At 46.2% G+C, this 18,716-nt stretch overlaps 4 protein-coding genes across 4 annotated transcripts; all 4 read left to right on the plus strand.

Annotated features, from left to right (window-relative positions):
- Window positions 1–2,718: 2,718 nt before the first annotated feature.
- FPOAC1_010185 (uncharacterized protein) lies at window positions 2,719–4,727 on the plus strand (the record flags this gene model as incomplete). Its single annotated transcript, XM_044854580.1, has 3 exons — window positions 2,719–4,498; window positions 4,551–4,600; window positions 4,656–4,727. The coding sequence occupies 3 exons, from the start codon at window positions 2,719–2,721 to the stop codon at window positions 4,725–4,727; spliced, it is 1,902 nt and encodes a 633-aa protein (XP_044701893.1).
- Window positions 4,728–8,157: 3,430 nt separating this feature from the next.
- Window positions 8,158–10,359, plus strand: FPOAC1_010186 (uncharacterized protein; the record flags this gene model as incomplete). The annotated part of the gene is made up of 1 exon (XM_044854581.1): window positions 8,158–10,359. One exon carries the CDS (start codon window positions 8,158–8,160, stop codon window positions 10,357–10,359), a length of 2,202 nt encoding a protein of 733 aa, XP_044701894.1.
- Window positions 10,360–10,862: 503 nt separating this feature from the next.
- On the plus strand, window positions 10,863–11,533 carry FPOAC1_010187 (uncharacterized protein; the record flags this gene model as incomplete). The annotated part of the gene is made up of 4 exons (XM_044854582.1): window positions 10,863–10,890; window positions 10,955–11,010; window positions 11,065–11,106; window positions 11,174–11,533. The coding sequence occupies 4 exons, from the start codon at window positions 10,863–10,865 to the stop codon at window positions 11,531–11,533; spliced, it is 486 nt and encodes a 161-aa protein (XP_044701895.1).
- Window positions 11,534–16,659: 5,126 nt separating this feature from the next.
- FPOAC1_010188 (uncharacterized protein) lies at window positions 16,660–18,334 on the plus strand (the record flags this gene model as incomplete). Its single annotated transcript, XM_044854583.1, has 3 exons — window positions 16,660–17,001; window positions 17,051–17,109; window positions 17,164–18,334. The coding sequence occupies 3 exons, from the start codon at window positions 16,660–16,662 to the stop codon at window positions 18,332–18,334; spliced, it is 1,572 nt and encodes a 523-aa protein (XP_044701896.1).
- Between the last annotated feature and the right edge of the window lie 382 nt (window positions 18,335–18,716).

The following is an 18,716-nucleotide window of genomic DNA, read 5'->3' on the forward strand; positions in this document are numbered from 1 at the left end:
AACTAGTTTATATAGTTCCTTTAGTTCTATAGAGACTAGGATGAATATTGAAAAGGCTTTTGATAGGTTTGTTATTGAATATATTGGCATGGCCAGATATAAGAATAGTAAGTTATAAAGAAGTAGAGTATTATCAGGCTTATTGGCTGCAAAGGCTAACTATTATGACAGCCTAGGACTAACTTAGGTTTAAGGCTATTTAAATATAGTAATCTATTGGCATAGAATTAGTTCTTAGAAAGTATAGGAAGAATAAAATCTATCTTAGGCTTACTATTATCTTTTAGCGCTTCCTATTAACTAACCTATTGTATTAATACAAGTTGTTCACTTATAGAAGAAAGGGGGTGTCAGATAGCGTGTTACTGTCATAGCTTTCTTTAAGACTGTGTAGGAGATCCCCTCTTCCACCACGTCCTTGCGTAAAACGTAAATCGTATCAGCTCCAGCGCTAGTGTATCGTGTAATAGGTTATTATATTTATGCTTCCGGAGTTACTGCGTACGTCAAATCCCACCTCAGAATCGCCTGGGTTATGAGTAGTAAAGTATGTCAAAGTAAAAGGATTTCGCGGTTGTACTTATACATTGTTGTGTAACATACCTTTCTGGAACCAACTCGTATGGTCATTAGTTGAGTATTGGCTGACTGCTTTGGGCTATTATTAGCCTACCAGCTTCTACAGTCGTTAATGAGCAAGTAAAGGTATAGTTATTTATCACTTATTGTCATACAGGGACCTCATCGATACATAGCAAAGATGGCTTATAACGACTGTGGTCGTAAAGGTAGGTTAACGATGATCCCAGTAAACAGCATATAACAAGACTGCCCAAGATTCTTTCTCTTCTTTCAGCTTCCAGCCTCCATTGCAATAGTCATTGATAAGGTCTCCAACCCAATCGTTTATTGACGTAGTGCTGCTCTTGTCAAGGCATACTCGTGCAAGGCATCCTCCTGCCTTGATATCAGAGGTGGACTTATATTGAATAATTATTTATATATAAACCTTGCATCTCCGTTAATGCAATATTATTCCATCCCAAACAATGCTTACATGCTATTGTTAACTATACATGTCTAAATGATGTGAATATCCAAGGTAATCTGCGAAAGAAGAGTCTCCGACAAAAGAGCAACCAAGGGAAAGCTTGAAAGAATTCTTTTGTTGTAAGATTCCTACTTTTATTCAGTCTTTCAAGTAACTGAGCTACCCAGTTGAAGATTTCGTATTGTTAGCCGTCCTTGGAAAGTGCTGCCTGAAGAGCATCTATTTTTATATCATCCAGCCCTCGCTAAAGTCGTAAAGAAACACCGAGGGGGCTTGGTTAGATGTGAGCTTTTCAACGGTTAGAGTGAGTCTCTCACTACTTCGTGGTCGAGGTAGGATACGTGAATATCAGAGATCTACACAGACCCATTTATATCCAACTGAAGCCCTCTGAATTCTCCCACAAGACAATGCCAAAACTGCTACTAATATTGAGAGATGCTGTCAAATAATCGTAGTGTTGACGCGCTTCAAGTTGTTGGGTATGAAAACGCCTGTTTGTGATAATGGTCTATAGAAAACGGTCGTTTTGTAGTTTGTTATTTTCTTTTGTCGCTGTTGCGAATTGCAAAAGAGGATGACGCCTCAAGTTAAGCTGTGTGTGACACTTATGAAGGTAGTCTGTTTCCCAGGGACTTCCTTCTCGTTTCCCGCACTCTTTATCTCAGGACGATAAATACAAGCTATTCGCAAAGTACTTGGACAGTGTCATTTATGTCGCCATGTACGTATTCAGCAATGCTATCATATCGGGCACTTTAGTTCTTCGATTTCTAAGTATCTACGCCGAAATCTCCGGTTATGCCAGAAACCCACAGGCTGAGTTTGACAGGGCAGACAGAGTTAAAAGAGATTCCAAAGCAAGCTCAAAATTGAAAACAACAGTTCAGTATTCGCTCTTTCAGCCTTCCAACGCAACCACACACTGTTGTCCCAGTGGCCATAGAGGCCAAACCGCCAGCTATCGTCAACGCTGATAACAAACTCTGCAACCTTGTCGACACTATTCCAGGTATCAGAAAAATGCAATCGTTGAACTTGTGGCTCAGAGATCCCGAAATCATGAGGGCCTCATTCTTGCAGTAATAATCAAGGCAGATGTCCATGTAATGCCATTGGTCCCATAATAAGTGGCACAATTGGTGTTAGTAATTGGATTGAAACATTACCACTGCTTATAGTGGACAAAATGTCGGACAATTTCACTACTACCTGACAATTTTGGGTAGCTAATACGCACGCTTCAACGTTTCTTATAAAGATTGCAATGCAGAATACCATTCAACAGGGTACAGTCGGATAGTAACAAACAGAAACAAGTTCATAATAGTCGGCGTCTCAAAAGCCGACCGAGCCGTGTATCCGCTGAGATTTTGTCCTGCAAGACGCGGATCGCCTAGCCCATCAGCACTAACACAGCAGGTTACAGTGCAACGACACCACTGTAAAATCCTTCAAGAAATCTAACTGTGTTTAGTGGACTGGCTCGGACTTTTAGCGCTTACCTTTCTCACCACCATCGTTATCTCGAGGCACGAACAATTAGGCAAATGATTAAAGGCATGTAAGAATGGTAAGTATGTTTTCTTTATAGTTGGTCATTACCCCAGATCATGGCGCAAGTAGCTCTGTGTTCTGTACCAACCTCGCAACTACAGTCAGCAATCATGGCCGAACACCCACAGCGCAACAGGAAGCGAGTCGCTGACCTCGCCTCAGGATTCCCCCACGTCCCAGCTTTTGACGGTGAGGAATCCCTCGACAAGTCCCAAATTGCTTCAGAATTCATCAAAGAATTTTCTTCTGCTGTTACTTGTGCAGACTGGGATGGATTCGCCAACCTCTTTGTCGAGGATGCTTGGTGGAGGGACGCGCTTACTCTCACCTTTGACAAACGTACGATCCATGGTCGATCTGCGATACAGTCAGCATGGAAGACTCTGTCAGAGAATCACAAGCGCAAACCCTCAGAATTCTCGGACAATCCAGCGGCAATTTGGGACATGACTCCCCAGTATATGCGCTTTGGTCCTACACTTGCTTGCTTGGATTTGCCTTTTGGGTTCTGCACTGAAGAGCCGCGCTCCAAGTGCGTTGGTCAAGCCAAACTCGTCCACGTAGATGGGAAGTGGCTCATCTGGATACTGAGTACAGCCGTCCAAGAACTTATCAACCATCCATTTGAGCAACTGCCTCGCCTGTCCAAGTCTTCAATTGACAGCTCTCAACGAGGCAAACCATCTGCTCAGGGCCTACCACATATCTCGGGCGTGCTTGACGCTGTCGTCATTGGAGGAAGTTCTAGCGGCTTGGCCAACACAATCATGCTCGACTCTGCTGGTGCTGATGTCGCTGTGTTTGATGTAGAGCTTGAAGCGGGTGGGAATTGGTCGACGTCGCGATACTCCAGTGTTGTTCTTCATCACAATAGAAGCATGGTTCAATTGCCCATGTTTCCCATCCCGTCTGACGACTACCCGGAATACATGGGAGGCAAAGACTTGACGAGATACATGTCATCTGCAGTAGAACAGCTCAAGCTTCCATTCTTTGGGGGTATACAAGTCATCGGGAGTGTCTGGTATGAAGATGCTCAGGCTTGGACGATTGATCTCAAAGACATTCAATCGGGCAACACAACCACGATCAAAGCCAAGAACCTCGTTCTGTCCAACGGCTTTCTCATCTCAAAGGCAAACACTTATATCCCACCTCTCGAAGGTCAGGAACAGTTCCACGGTCCAGCTCAGCATACTTCCGAGTATCGCGACGCGACCCTGTACAAAGACCTTGATGTAGTTGTCGTCGGGTCCGGAAACTCTGCGCACGACGTGGCCAAAGACCTCGCCCTCAACGGCGCAAAGAGCGTCACCATGCTACAGCGAAGTCCGACGACACTGTTGGACTTTGACATGTTTATTTCTGTCGTTTCGATGCGTTACCAGGGTCAAATGCCTGTTGAAGCAGCAGACTTTCATGAAAACTCTCTACCTCTGGGAGTCATGCGCGACATGGCCAGTGGGTTGATGACATCCCTCGCTCAAACCATGGAACCGCGTCATAAACTCCTCCAGGAAAAGGGCTATCAGATAGAGAAGCAGGTTTGTTTGCCCTGTAGAGCATTTGAGGAACGTGGGAGGTCCATTTACATTGATCAAGAAAGAGTGTTTGACCTGGTCTTGTCAGATCGCATTCGGATTGCCAACGGCGAAGCAAAGGGACTGACAGAGCAGGGACTTGTCGTGTACGACAAAGCTGAAGACAAGTCAAAAACTATTCCAGCCGGAGGTATAATTTTCGCTACAGGCTACAGGAATGAGGATTTGCCAAAGAAGTATGCCGATGCTGGTTTTATCGACAAAGAATCGGCATCTCATCTTGAGAATGTGAGCGTACCGAGCGTTGACGACGAGGGCGAGCCTCCTGGCTACGTGACATATTCCGGTCGTAAGTTTTTTCTCTCCGGTCAGATTGAGAGTGTATTGCTGATGCTTATTAGATCCTCATCTTTACTTTGCCGGTATTGGATTCTGGATGTGTCGATGGATTGTAAGTGTTGTTCCAATTGTGTATGGTCTGGACCAGCTAATTTTTTGGTGATTAGAGTCGCTATGTCGCTGTGCAGGTTATGGCAGATGTCAAGGGCGCATTCCCTGAACGCTACGCGCGAGGTTGATGGTGATTGTCTTGATAGATAACTTGTTCTTATATGATTTAGTTTACAAGAGATGATGGGTGATTTCACAATAGTAAGCCATTTTTGCACATGTCGAACTTTATTGGTTCCGTCTCTGGTTGTTTTTGAGAGATGGGAATTGAAGCTGCCTACAGTGCTCACAGCAGTAATATCCGTGTTCGCCCAACAATCTAGACTGATGCTATAACGTCCTCGTGCATGCAAAAAACTGTTCATAGATCACAGAAATCAAAGTAGAGGCATGAGCGACAAAGGAAATGTATTAATCGTTTTTATAAATATTTGTGCAGAATTTAGAGGCTGCATCTCATTCACGATGGAAGCAACCCAAGTAAGCCCACAGGGGGTTAATCCACTGAAGCCTGTCGACTGTAGCATGGAACTCAAGCGTCGCAAGGAAATGAATTCAGACGAAAATGAGTTACGCTCTTGGGCTACACATTTACAGAGGATACAACTTTAATAAAATTCAGCACCAGTTCTTATTCTGGTTGTCTACGACTATAGATAATAGCGACAATATTAATACATTCATATCCATGACAGAAAATTCCTGTAAATGTCTAGAACCAGTTTGTCGTTTGTCGATGAGGCCGGCCAAGTGATTCTATGTCTTGTTTATAGGGAGCTCGTCCACTAAAATCTACGACTCAAGCGTCGCAAAAACTACCCGGGACTCAGATCGGGGTGAAAGTGAGTTACGCTCTTGGGTTACACGACGATAATAATTTAATAAAATTCAGCACTAGTTTTATTTAAATGTATCATTTGAATCTAGGAATCATAGCGACAACAGATATGCAATGAGACTCTATATTGAAAAATTGTGTAAACTCACAGAGCTTTTATTCGTTTTGCGATGGAAACTGCCTATGTCCTGTTACAGGGAGCTAGTCCACTAAAACTTGTCAACTGTAACGACCTACTTGGGCGTCGTGAAAAAAATGGAAGCAGATCATGAGGGCGAGCAAGTAAGTCAGGTCTGTGAGTTACGCGTTTACTGACGACAATAATCTAACAAAATTCAACACCAGTTCTTGCATAGCTCAAATACATCCAGAAGTGATAGCGACAACAGAAAAATAAGAATGGCATCAAACTAACACGAGTTGGCAGGACAAATAGTGTTGTTGAAGATGGTTACGATGCTCAGTGGTCAAGTACAGTGGGCAGTTCACTGGAGCATCACCTGGAATTGGGTAGCTCGGGTAATGTATTTTCAACGCTCAGTACTGACTTTATCTCTCACAGTGACGCCGAAAGATGTACTCGGTCAGTCAGCTACCATGGACTTCTACATTCAACATATAACAGTCGACCATCGAACTTCAATACTTGACCGAAATACCAAGCTTTGTCATTTGGCCTTATCAGTTTCCATGGTCTGATCACTCTTGCTGATATTAACCACAGCTTCACCAACACAATGCCTACCGTACACAATAAATTTCCCTTAGTAGCCTCTGTAAATCCGCCCCATTGACAAAAGTCAAGATGGTGTCGATGAAGATGATCAGTTCAAACACTCGTCCCATCAATGCGTACCTCTCGCCCTTTGACAACAACACAACTCGGAATCTCACCAACATTATCCATCCGTTCAACATTCCATGAAAACAATTGCATACCAGGGAGTCGGGGTGAAGGGGGTAGTCTAACCAACCAGAACATGCGCCCTGTTGTGTCTTAGACAATTCTCGCCTTTTCACCAATGTTTCCCAGCCCTTTGGAGAGAAGAAAAAGCTTGTTCATTTCTAGATTGCGAGGCTGGATTGACATGGTAAAAAAAGGAGATGGTCTAGACTGTGGCATTGTCTGTTGCAAATGAAGAGATAAGCTTTGTGTGCATTGTGGTTGATGATTTGGGGGGGAACGGATTAGACTAGACGGTGGGTTTCATTCCTTGCAGTTGGTAGGGAAATGTGAGTGAGTTGTCCTGGTAAGTGGTGTAAGTACTAAGGTACCCAGGGAAACTGGAGTCGAATACAGTCTTGAGTGTTTATGTTGATCAACTTTAAAAATGACAGTTGCGACAAAAAACGGTTATTCAGAATAATAAGCTTTTCCTCTTGGCAGACGTTGAGAATACCAAGGTTTACAACGGTTCAATTGGTGTTGTTCTCATTTAATTGTTCACAGAGGGATGCCCATCTCGAGTGAGTGCTGTACTGTAGGGTATGAGCATTTCTTCCCTCCCTTCTGTCAACTCCTTCAATTGACAGGTGTCGGATTGACATGTAAAAACTGTGAGCGATAAACAATTTACGAATCTAATGTGCCGATACCCGTTTCACGGAAGCAGAATAGCTTCATTGTCGTCAGCCGCAAACGTGAACTAACCAGTACAATTGGCTTGCACCGTTGCGAATGTCTCTGCGGGTGAAACAGCATTCGCGTTTTTGGCCGAAAGCAATCTGTTTCCTGTTCACCAACAGAATTGTAAACGTGTTGGCCAGGTTCTCGTCATGGCATGCTGAACTGTTTCGGTCCATTCCGTCTACAAGTTTCGCCAAGAATGACAATGATTGTGGCCATGACTGGTCAATTCATGTCTTTTCCCCTCCATCTTTTTTATTTTATTTTTATTTATCTTGGTGTCTTACCGACCGGCTGGCTGTCTCTAGGCATGTCGTGTTGCCACAGCGCACAAAGTCAACCACTGACTGGGGTATCAATTGGAGCAGGAATTTGATCATTTGCTGTCGTTCAATTGAGAGTTAATTGCTTGACTTGACTTGACTTTGATTGAGAATGACACCCTCAATACTGTAGAAACCGTTTGTGGTTGTGAATGACTCTTGGCTGACTCTCTCTAGTCTAGTCTAGAACCTGGATGCGCCCATAAAAGGGCTTGAGACAATTAATTGCTGGCTGCGCTTTGACTTGACGTGAATTACGACGCCTTGGATTAAACTGCAATCAGTCTAGCCAGCAGTCTCAAAAGAATGGACTTGTTTTATTTCTTGTACTGAATTCAGTTCTCGCTCACGACTTGGTGAGACACTGCGACAGACTATCACCGTTTAGTTGGACAACAGTGGATAAGCTGGTGCTGCCCTGCATGTTTTTAGCGATAACAACAAGGAATGCTCTTTTTTCTCTCTCTCTTCGCATGCAGGAGGGAATGAATTCCAAGGGAAACAATTGCAATTCCCAATAAACGAAAACAGGCAGAGTCTGAATTGAATCACTCACTCAAAGGGCGACCAGATCTTGTATATAACATGGACAAACTTCCTCCCCATATCCTTCTCATCTCATCCTCACTCTCATCTTCCCATTGAGGACCAGGTCATTCTTTTACAACAGCAACAATCACATTCACTTTATTGAATCTTTAACTCACTCAATTCACTCGTTTTTTGAATCAATCATTTTTTGCATTTTCCAACAGCTTATCTAATCGAAAATGCGCTTCACTCCCGGTTTACTCTTGGCCTTGGCCTCGAGTGTCACTGCTCAGCGGTTCACCAACAGCAGCATCCCTGCTACTGGATCTGCTACTGAGTCTGCCACTGGAACCACCACTGAGCTCGCTCCCACTAGCTCTGCTGGTCCTCCTCAGCCTGTCGACCTCGGCAACGCTGTGCTTGGTCCTGGTGCTTCCTTTGCTACCTTCCCTGATGGCTCTGTCGCTATTTCTCTCCGCGCCGGGCCCAACGGTGTCGCTTCCTTCGCCGTTGGAGGTGCTTTCCCTTTCGGTATCGACATCGGAGATCTCATCCAGATCTTGTTCGATATCCTTGTTGAGCTCCTCAGCGACAGCCGCAAGCGTGCCGACGGTGGCTGCACCCTCGATGTCACTGTCGACGGTGTGAGCGTCTTCACCGAGGGTCTCGAGACCACCGGCGGCGTTGTTAGCCGTTCCTCTTCTGGTACTCCTGCTGGTGAATCCGCTCCTCAGCTTGAGTTCATTCAGTCTTGCGGTGCCAACCCTTCTGCTCTCACTGTCGGCAATGTCAAGGTTGCTGCTGATGATGGCACTGGCGGCGGTGGTGGTAACGGCGGCGGTAACGGTGGCAACACCGACACTGAGACCGGCACCGCTATCGTCACTGAGACTACTCTTACCAACAGCGAGGGTGAGCCTACTGCTACTGTCACCGACACCATCATCCCTACCGACACTGAGATCAACACCAACTCCGAGGGTGCTACCACCAACTCCGAGGGCGAGACCATTGTTCCTACTGGTACCGAGACTGCCACCGAGACCAACACCAACTCTGAGGGCGCTACCACCAACTCTGAGGGCGAGACCATCACTGCCACTGGCACTGAGACTGCTCCCACCTCCACTGGTACCTCTGCTGCTGGCTTCCCTGCTTCCATCGACAACTTTGTCCTCTTCGGCTGTGTCGGTTCCGACAACGGTTTCCCTACCTTTGAGCTTGCTCAATCTTCCAGCTCCATGGACCTCGACCAATGTGCCACTCTCTGTGTCGGCCGCAGCTACTTTGGTGTTTACGACACTGACTGCTACTGTGGTGACGAGGTCGACGATGGCACCGAGCGCGTCAACCTCGACTCTTGCGACATTGAGTGCCCTGGCGATGACTCCGAGTTCTGTGGTGGTGATGCTCCTCTTGCTCGCCGCAGCCGCTTCAGCCGCCGCCAGTCTGCCATTCCCAACACCATCCTCCTCACTGTCTACGTCAACCTCGGCGGCGCTGATGTTACTCTCACCAACGTCCTCACTGCTACCGTGACCGACCAGTCCACCATCACCACCACCTTCACCACCACCATCGAGGGCGCTTCCACCACCCAGACCCAGACCGTCACCGCCATCTACGAGTGCTACAACGGACAGTGCTACCCCGACACCGGCAAGGGCGGACGCATCGTCTACATCTTCAAGCCTTACCCCGGTGAGGACTGCGATGGCCAGTACGTCTACATCTCCGAGGCCTGCTCCTGCAAGGGTGGTTCTCAGTACGTTCCCAAGTACTGCTCCAACGGTGACTGCCACGGCCTCACTGTCTACAAGCCTGAGCAGTGCGATGACTGGTACAACTACGACGTCTGCTACACTCCTGCCGACTGTGAGTCTTGCGAGCATGGCCAGGTCATCTACAAGCCTTGGGAGAACACCTACGGTACCCCCGACCACCCCAAGGTTCCTGAGCTTCCCGTCTGCTCTTCTTCTCACTGCCCCGACACCGAGCACGGTTCCAAGCCCGCTCCTCCTTGCTACGGCGACAACTGTGAGGAGTCTGGCTCCAAGCCTGCTCCTCCTTGCACTGGTGACCACTGTGAAGAGTCCGGCTCCAAGCCTGCTCCTCCTTCTGCTGGCTCTGACTCTGGTTCCAAGCCCGCTCCTCCCTCTGGTGGTTCTGACTCTGGTTCCAAGCCCGCTCCTCCCTCTGGTGGTTCTGACTCTGGCTCCAAGCCCGCTCCTCCCTCCGGTGGTTCTGACTCTGGATCCAAGCCTGCTCCTCCTTCCGGTGGCGAGTCTGACTCTGGCTCCAAGGGCTCTTCCGGTGGTGAGTCTTCTGGTGAGGCTCCTTGCTCTGGCGACCACTGCGAGCCCACCATTGTCAGCTCCGCTGGCAAGCAGGCTGTCGGCGGTCTTGCTCTCCTTGCTGCCGTCGCTGCTGCTCTTCTCTAAGCGCAACGCGTGCATTGGATTCTAGCTTAGCATTCAGCCTTCTTTTCTGGAACTGACTTTCACTTCTTCTGCCTTTTTCTCTTTGGGAAGATGGATAGATCTGCATTGACACTGGGGTGGCATTGAACATAGATTAGTGTCACTTGGCTTGTAGTTGGAACGAAAACATTTATGGAGCAGGTGTTTTAATGGGAGGGAGTAATTGGGGATTAGCCTACTCAATCTAATACTTTTTGCAATTCATTCTTGATCGTGCCTTGTGACATTCAATGACTACTGTCTTTTGCTTTTCCCTGTTTTTGGTGCTGTCGTCTCTAGACTGTCAATCACTGTATACAACGGTGGAGAAATGACCGGAAATGTAGGCGGAAGTTCCGTCGAGTTCCGAAAGAACAGAAATACGGTCCAAACCTGTATCTAGACGTTGCAACACAACAACATCAACTGTCAGCGCGACAATTACCCAAGTATTGGTCAAGTAAAGCCAAATACTCTCCAACAACATGACTACTTCAAGAGTTGACCCCGCAAGTGAATACTGAGCCATTTTACACCCGATCTCGGCTCAACACGAACGCTGATGATCATGAAATAGACGCACTGCAACTCGCAGCTATCACGTTTGACTGGGGAGATAGCCTGGATACCAAGGTGACAACACTCTCATCCCCAACACATAGTAACGTGTACCTAATGTATTTCTAGGATTGGGCCCGTCTGGAAGCCATACTTGCCCCGGAACTCAACGTATGTACTTCCGCCCCCCCCCCCCCCCTCCTCCCCCCCCATCTCTTCATCTTCTAACATTACACAGGTTGACTATGCCGAGGTCACAGGACAAAGCTGGGACGCGATGCCAGCCAAAGACTTTATCGCCATGGTCTCAGCCCCAAGTTTCGTCGGGGATCCTCTAGTGGACACGCAGCACTTCATCGGGGGATCCAAGTATGAAGCCATCTCGACTGATCGTGTTGTTGGCAAGCATCAACTACGAGCTGCTCACCAGCGCTACACTGGAACTGATAAGACCGTCGTCGAGGCCAGGGGCCATTGTCATGCTCTGATGCAGCATACCTATGTCAAGATTGAGGGGGAGTGGAAGTTGGCGGGGCTGAAGCCCAAGATTTATTGGACTGAGTTTGACTTTGACAAGATCTTTAAGAGTGGCTCATGAAAGGGTTTATATCAGCTGTTTGAGTGGGAGGAATTGATGCTGAATGGCCTGTCTCAAAGTTATGCTACTTGTCTAAGGCCTTCCAGAAAGAGACTCTTAAGAGCTACTCGTGCTGTGATAAGCATGTAATATGAATGAATGCTTGATACTTTGGACATCTAACCATTCGTCTTCTCAATATCTACTACCTGTAGATTTTTCGAGTGTCCGAGTATGATGTTTCGGGAGTACCAGACTTAGAAGTTTAATAGAGAGTATATTGGTTCCTGTTGGTATTTACAAGTATCGGATCTGGAGGGATGTGGGGAAACTTGGGTCCATCAACAAATATGGTCAAGCATCAGGAGTGGTTCATCAACACCCATCAGGATGGCCAACTGGCTGTATCATCATCATCAAATTGTCACAGTACGCCTGGTCAAGAGCTAGAAATGATACAACATAATGTAAAGCAAAGGTTTAACATCTCGAGATGTCCCAACTCTCGTCGATACCCAAAACATGATAATGAGAGCGACCTCTTATATCAAGTAACACGTATCGCGGCGTCAACCCTAACACATGGCTCGAATGCAACAGGGTCAAAGTTAGTACATCATGCTTGAGTACAACTGGCTACTTATGAAGCTGTAGTAAAACATACAAACTGAAACTTTTGACATTAGTTCCTTAAAGTGGGAATAAGTGACAGTGATTTGACAAGGTCGCCGTTGAAGCCAGGAGATTTGCTGCAACATGCATCGCTATAGCATTTAACAAATATAAAATCCATGGTTGAGAGTTTCTATATGGTTCAGATATGACGGGAAAACACCGTCTTTACCGGTAGGCTCCTGTTTATAGCAATAGCTATTGCAACTGTTCAGGATATCATTACACCAAACACATTGATAAGAGCATTGGCTACATACATATGAGTGGCACTCACTGCGAATAGGACAATAACAGTACTGATCAATAGAATATCAACAAGTCTAATCATTGCGATATAGATGAGTGCCAACCTGCTTCGATAATGTTGTCCCGTGGTCGACCAAGAATCGCGGCACTGTAGTAACGCCATTGGTTCATAGACTGCCTGAGAAAATAAGGACTTTCTCTTTACATGTTCAGAGTTTGGCAAACTCAAGAAAAAGAGAGTAATCCTAAAATATTCTGATAACAATTCCTCACGGTATTAGGAAAGTTGCCATAAGAGATGGAAAATATTAGGTAAACTTATGATACTTGGACTATAGATTCTTGACTATTTAGTTTTATATCCTCAAGACTTGGGAGGTCAACATCCTACTTGACAGTAAAGGTTAGAACAAAGAACGGATTAGTGAATAGAAATAAGCTTTAACTACCTGGGATGATCGAGCGTTGTAATGAATGGTCTTCATAGACTACAGGCGTTACCAATCTCTGCCGGCATTAAAGTCTTTTCAAGATCGCAGACCGCTCTAGTGAATATAGAGGGAAACGGCGGATTACCGTTGCAGCGTTACTGGCTTTGCTCGAAGCGCAACCTCCATCTCGTTGTCAGCTCTGCCGCCTTTAGACTGGTAGTAGCAGTGGAGAGATAATTGGAACAAAATATAAACAGTGTCTTATTTAATTCTAGAATTTGGGCAATGTTCAATATGGGATCCCGAAATCTCTTGCTTCACTGAGTCTACCGTGTATTTCGATGAATAGAGTTAAGACTAATATATGCCTCTGGACCTTGCCGTATATATCACTTCATTATATAATCTAGACTTGATGAAAAGGATAGAGCGGCTACTATTAAGCTGTCTTAACCTCTGAAATACTATGAGATAGCCGATTCATCTTACCTATATCCCTTTGTATGTAAGTGTTCAATTCCCTGAGAATGTACAGCACTTCAACCCTTATCCATCAGTGTACAGTTACTACTCCACATCTACCATCTCCCACTCAAGTTGTTGTCACTTGCAAACAGAAACTCCGCGAAGATGGGTAATCAGAGAGTACTGCCACCATTTCTTATCTTCAGAGCATCTTCAACTACATTGTTCTCTCAAAAGACTCCGCAGTTTCCAAATACAACTCCTCCAATGATCTCAATACGATATGGGATGCACACGAGGCTTGATTTTAGGAGAGCCTTTTGTCAGAAGTGGCTGACGCTACTGTGAGGTTCACACGATCAACATGGGTAAGCCAAACTATACTAGGTGCGCCTCGCCGACCTTTTATCATGATAGGACAGTGACATTGTCTTTTTAATTCGATTTGGCTTAATCTGATCTGTTTTTCTCCCCTGTGTTTCAGTCTTGATTAACTCTTCCATAGCTAGATCCGTTATGATCTTTCTACTCGTTGCCGGTCTTTATGTTACAATCTATGCAATTCTGAAGAAGTATGAGACTTTCCTTTACATATCCTCCAAACTTGAGCACCTGAACTGCCTAAATCGAGATGAAACGAGTGGCGTTAATGCTGACAGTATTTTCTGGAAGAAAAACGACGACTGTCTTGCTATTGAACGTTATCGCCCTTCCCACCATCACATCACCCAGAGCTTACGGGATTTTCGTATCCAAAGGTGAAGAGATTACCTCTACATATTCTGATGCGAGCGGGGGAATCTTGATATCGTCATCAAATGAGCCAATTGTGAGAACGATGATTTTGAGAGCATCTTTCTCCTATCCGGCTGTAAATTTGCCACAGTAGCAACTGGACGAAAAGGGCGGTGCAGTAGAAAAGCAATATCGGGAAGCTATTGCTCATCCCACCCGACCATAGGTCACTACCAAGTGGTATCGCACCATCAGGGTCACTCCAAGACTCCCAAGGCCCCTCCTGTTCCTGGTCACGATCCTACTTGTTGTCCTCTCCATGAGGGTCACGGATACGACGACTAAAGTGCTACTGCCGACCACACTGGAGAAATGATACTGCAGGCTATGTGTTGCACCTCGGTTCTGCCATATGAGGCTTGTCTATATCACCATTTTGACAATACTAGACACGGGTGGAAGCATAATTGTAAGATATTGCCTTGGATGCCAACAACATTGAAGATTCCTCAACCATGGTGTTGGTATCAAAATGAACAATATAGAGCAGAACAAAAAAAAACATGCCATTTCATGTTATGTAATGTACTTTGTGGCTTTGCTTTGCTTGGTCACTGCAAAGATTGGGCAGCTCGAAATTCGGGTTGAGTAGTTTTCACGAGGGATGATATCAACCTTGTAAACATGTACTGTAATCAACAAAGTAATTCATTTGAACCAATTCACGCAGCAACGGACTCAATCGCGGAAAGCTTGTGGACTATAGGCGGCACAGTCAGACTACAGCGAATTAGCTTTAAAGCATCATAGCCAAGGCGTCTGGCATTTTTAGAGCAACATACAGGCGAACATTCCACCTTGTATAAATGCAAATGCTAGTATGGTTGCTTATGTGGATCTACTATAGACTTCACGGGATCTGAGGCGGACATGAAACTCATCGATGCCTATGATTGCTACGCCATAACGGCCATTACGGCTCTCACTACGCAGAGCACTCAAAACGTGAAGGGTGTTCGTGATGTTCCTGCTTGCTTTGTGTCTCAACAAAGGATGCTTGTGTAGCCTTCGATAGTCTGTAAAGTCAGAGTGTGCGTGCCTAGTCATCCCGCTTCTGAAACAACCTACACATCAACAAGCGTCGAACCGATCAGCTGTGACCGAAGCCTTTCTTGGTGAGGATGCCAACTCAGCTGCAGAGAGCTACAAAACGTTGTGCCAAAGGAGTTTCCAACTTTATACATCATATATCTAAGTACATGATCAACAAGAACATGGGCACATTCCAGGGCACTCTTTTTTGTGTCAACAATAACGAGAATAATCGGAATTAGGTTTTCCGACACGTTCCTCCACATACTACATCATGTCGGGGTAGTCCTGTCTCTTATGGCATAGCCTCCATATCACGCATCGGTGTACTCGTGCCAGATGCTGGACCTGGCAGTATTGCATGGCAGTGTCGAGCCCACTGATGAAACAGTCTCTATTTGTGGTGTTTACCCAATGTCTATTTCCCCAGAAATAGGTCCTTTACACCTCTGTGATAGTCACAAGTTGAGTCTGGATCCGAGTCCCGGTCACTTCAGAATCGGCCTCGATTCATTGCATCCGTTCTGGTTGATATAACGCTGAGATTTGTGATGTAGTGCAGAGTGGAGACCAGAGAGCCAATCATGGCACTTTGTTCACTTACATCGTCTCTAGGCCAGCAAAAATAACAACAAAGCCGATTAACAGTAAAAAGGAATAGATATTTTTGAGAACTAGAAGCGTTTATATACAATGGGCTTTTATTGAATAGGCAAAGAGAGGAAAAGGCAAGTGTTGTATCAACGCATCAAGTTCAGTCTCTCTTTCTAAAGCCGGTATATTCCCGAGATTCACATGACCTGTGGCGCAACTGTGGCTGTTGGTCTCTGCACTTCAAGTTGACACAGCAGATTCATTCTCTGCTATACTTCTGGGGAAATATTCCGTCAAGTACATTAAAAACTGATATATCGCCATTCATTAACACGGTAGATTCCCATTTTTCCGCTCTAATCAGGCCGTAGAAAGAAGTACCCGGCTGCCCATTACTGCGACAAGATCGAAAGATAAAGGCTCTTATCTTATCATATCTTATCCGTCTTATCCATCTTATCCATCTTATCGGCTTAGGTCAATGCAAAAAAGGTTAATTGAACAGCGACAAGACGGAATTCCTCATTCAGGTCATCAATCGCGGTCCTCCCGCTTGAGAAAAAGAGACTACCGCGATTGGAAATTCATCGTCGCGATAGAGCAATTAAGCTTAAACCTTTCTAGTGTGATGTCGGGGTTTAGCCCGACCAATATTACCCATCTGGGACAATTCTCCCAACATGTCGTTCTTTGCGCGGTAAATGACGCGAGCTTTAAGTGGCCCGCTAAATTCCTATCTTGATCTGCTATCGCCGGGACGCCGATTTAGAGGCACAAGAATGTTACTGGGATGTTGACGAGAAAGACAGGGTGTGGAGGAGGGGCCCTTGTATATAACTCCTGTTTCATCTTGAATGTTCTTTTTTTTTTCTCTATTCATCATCTTGACTTGCAATTTGTGACAAGACAATGGCCACCTCTGAAACACAAGCATATCTTGACTCAACACCAGAAGAGGTTGGGTCTTCGTATCCTCCTCAGACAGGCATCTTTAAGCACATCTCCCGAGTCATTCCCTACTTCAAGAACCCACGACATGTACTACTCCTCAAGCTTGACTGCCTTCTTCTCACGTGGACCTTCATCGCTGGTATCATGAAGGAGATGGACCAGTCTGCTACAACACAAGCTTATGTTTCAGGAATGCGAGAGGCACTGGGTTTGTATGGAAATGAGTTGGTCATGTTTAATACCTTCTTTTCCATAGGGTACGCCATTGGCCTTGTTCCTGGGCAGTTGGCTCAGACGAGGGTGTGTCAAGGTAGTCATCATTGAGCTTACAGCACTGACTTCATGATAGGTTCGACCATCCATCTTTCTCCCAACCTGCGAGATTATCTGGGGACTCTTCGTCTTGGTGTAAGTTCAACATACAGGCCTCAACTTATGCATGAAAGACTCACCCTCTCCCAGAACCTGCCAAGCCAAAAGCGCAACCACAATCTACGTTCTTCGCTTCTTCCTCGGCCTCTTCTCCGCCGTCTTCTGGCCCAGCGTCGTCTCCCTCATCTTCAACTGGTACACGCCCAAGGAACTCGCCTTTCGAATCGCCTGCTTCAACGTATCCGACGTCGCAGGCGCCATGTTTCTCGGCGCTCTCCAAGCAGCTCTGTACCGCAACCTAAACGGCGCCCATGGCATCGCCGGATGGCAGTGGTTGTTTATCGTTTCGGGCGTCATCACCATCGCCCAGGGCATCGTGGGCTTTTTTGTCATTCCCGATACACCTGCCTACACTCGTGCCAAGTGGTTGACCGAAGACGAGAAGAAGCTCTCACGAGAGCGCATGGGAGACTTTGGAGCCAAGACTTCAAAGCTTATTCCTACTTCGGTTCTGAAGAACAAGTTGCGCAAGCTGATTACTCACCCTGTCACCTTTTTCTTCCTCTGCGCGTTTGTCATGAATGCTTGGGCGCATCGAGCAAACTCGTACTTTGTTCTGTACATCGAGAGTCTCAAGGACAGCGCGGGAAACCGCATCTACAGCACGTACCAAGTCAACATCCTTCCCTTGGGTGGTTATGCCATGCAGATCTGTACAAACCTGATCCTCAACGGCTTGTCGGACTGGAAGCACTGGAGATGGCAGATCAGTTCAGGTTGTGCCTTTATACTCGGTATCATGCTGAGTGTGCTCTGTGCCTGGCCATCTGACAACAAGGTCGTTATGGGTTTCTACTTTATGACCTACGCCGTCAACGCAGGAAGTCCGGCCCTGATGGCCTGGTTTGCCGAGTTGATGCGAAAGGAACCCGAAGCACGATCCATCGTTGTTGCTCTTACCGTCATGGTCGTCTACATTGGGCATGCGACCATCCCTCTTCGTGCCTTTAGGGTTTCTGACGCACCTCAGTATCCGATCGGATTCCCCCTCACCACTGCGTTCTCGTTTGGGTCTGTATTTGTGCAGCTTGGCTTGTTGTGGTGGTCTCGAAGGAACCCTCAACTTATGCAGAACGGTTATGAGGGTTCTTCTATCGATTCACGAGCATCTGATGAGGAGAGCTCTGGTGGTGTTGAGAAAGATGGAGAGTACTCTACCAAGGAGAAGACGAGCCCTGTTGTTTCCAAGATCGATGGATGATTCAAGGCACGTTTTGTTCAGTTCTAGTTAGCTTGTGTTTGTTTGAATGATCAAGTTCCTGTTTTATGCAACTTTCAGTTCAGTGATCAGTGAGTTTGTGGAACTGTGGCTTTGTGTTACAGAATGTCGAGTTCCATACAAAGTGTCACTCATGTCAGATCTGTGACTTGTCAGACTTGCGCATAAGCATAACCCTTGTCCTTCTCTCGGTCAACACCGAACCAGATGCACAATGCTCTCATCTGCCATCATCTGTGTAACCCTACAACCCTGCCTTGAAGAAAGCTGCAGCAGCTGTAAGTCGATGGTCCAATGAGTCCAGCGGACGCATGATACAGGTCACACACACTACTTGTAGTACCAGGGATGATGGTTGGTGGAG

Source organism: Fusarium poae, chromosome 4, assembly GCF_019609905.1.
Source record: "Fusarium poae strain DAOMC 252244 chromosome 4, whole genome shotgun sequence".
NCBI classification, from domain to species: Eukaryota; Fungi; Ascomycota; class Sordariomycetes; order Hypocreales; family Nectriaceae; genus Fusarium; species Fusarium poae.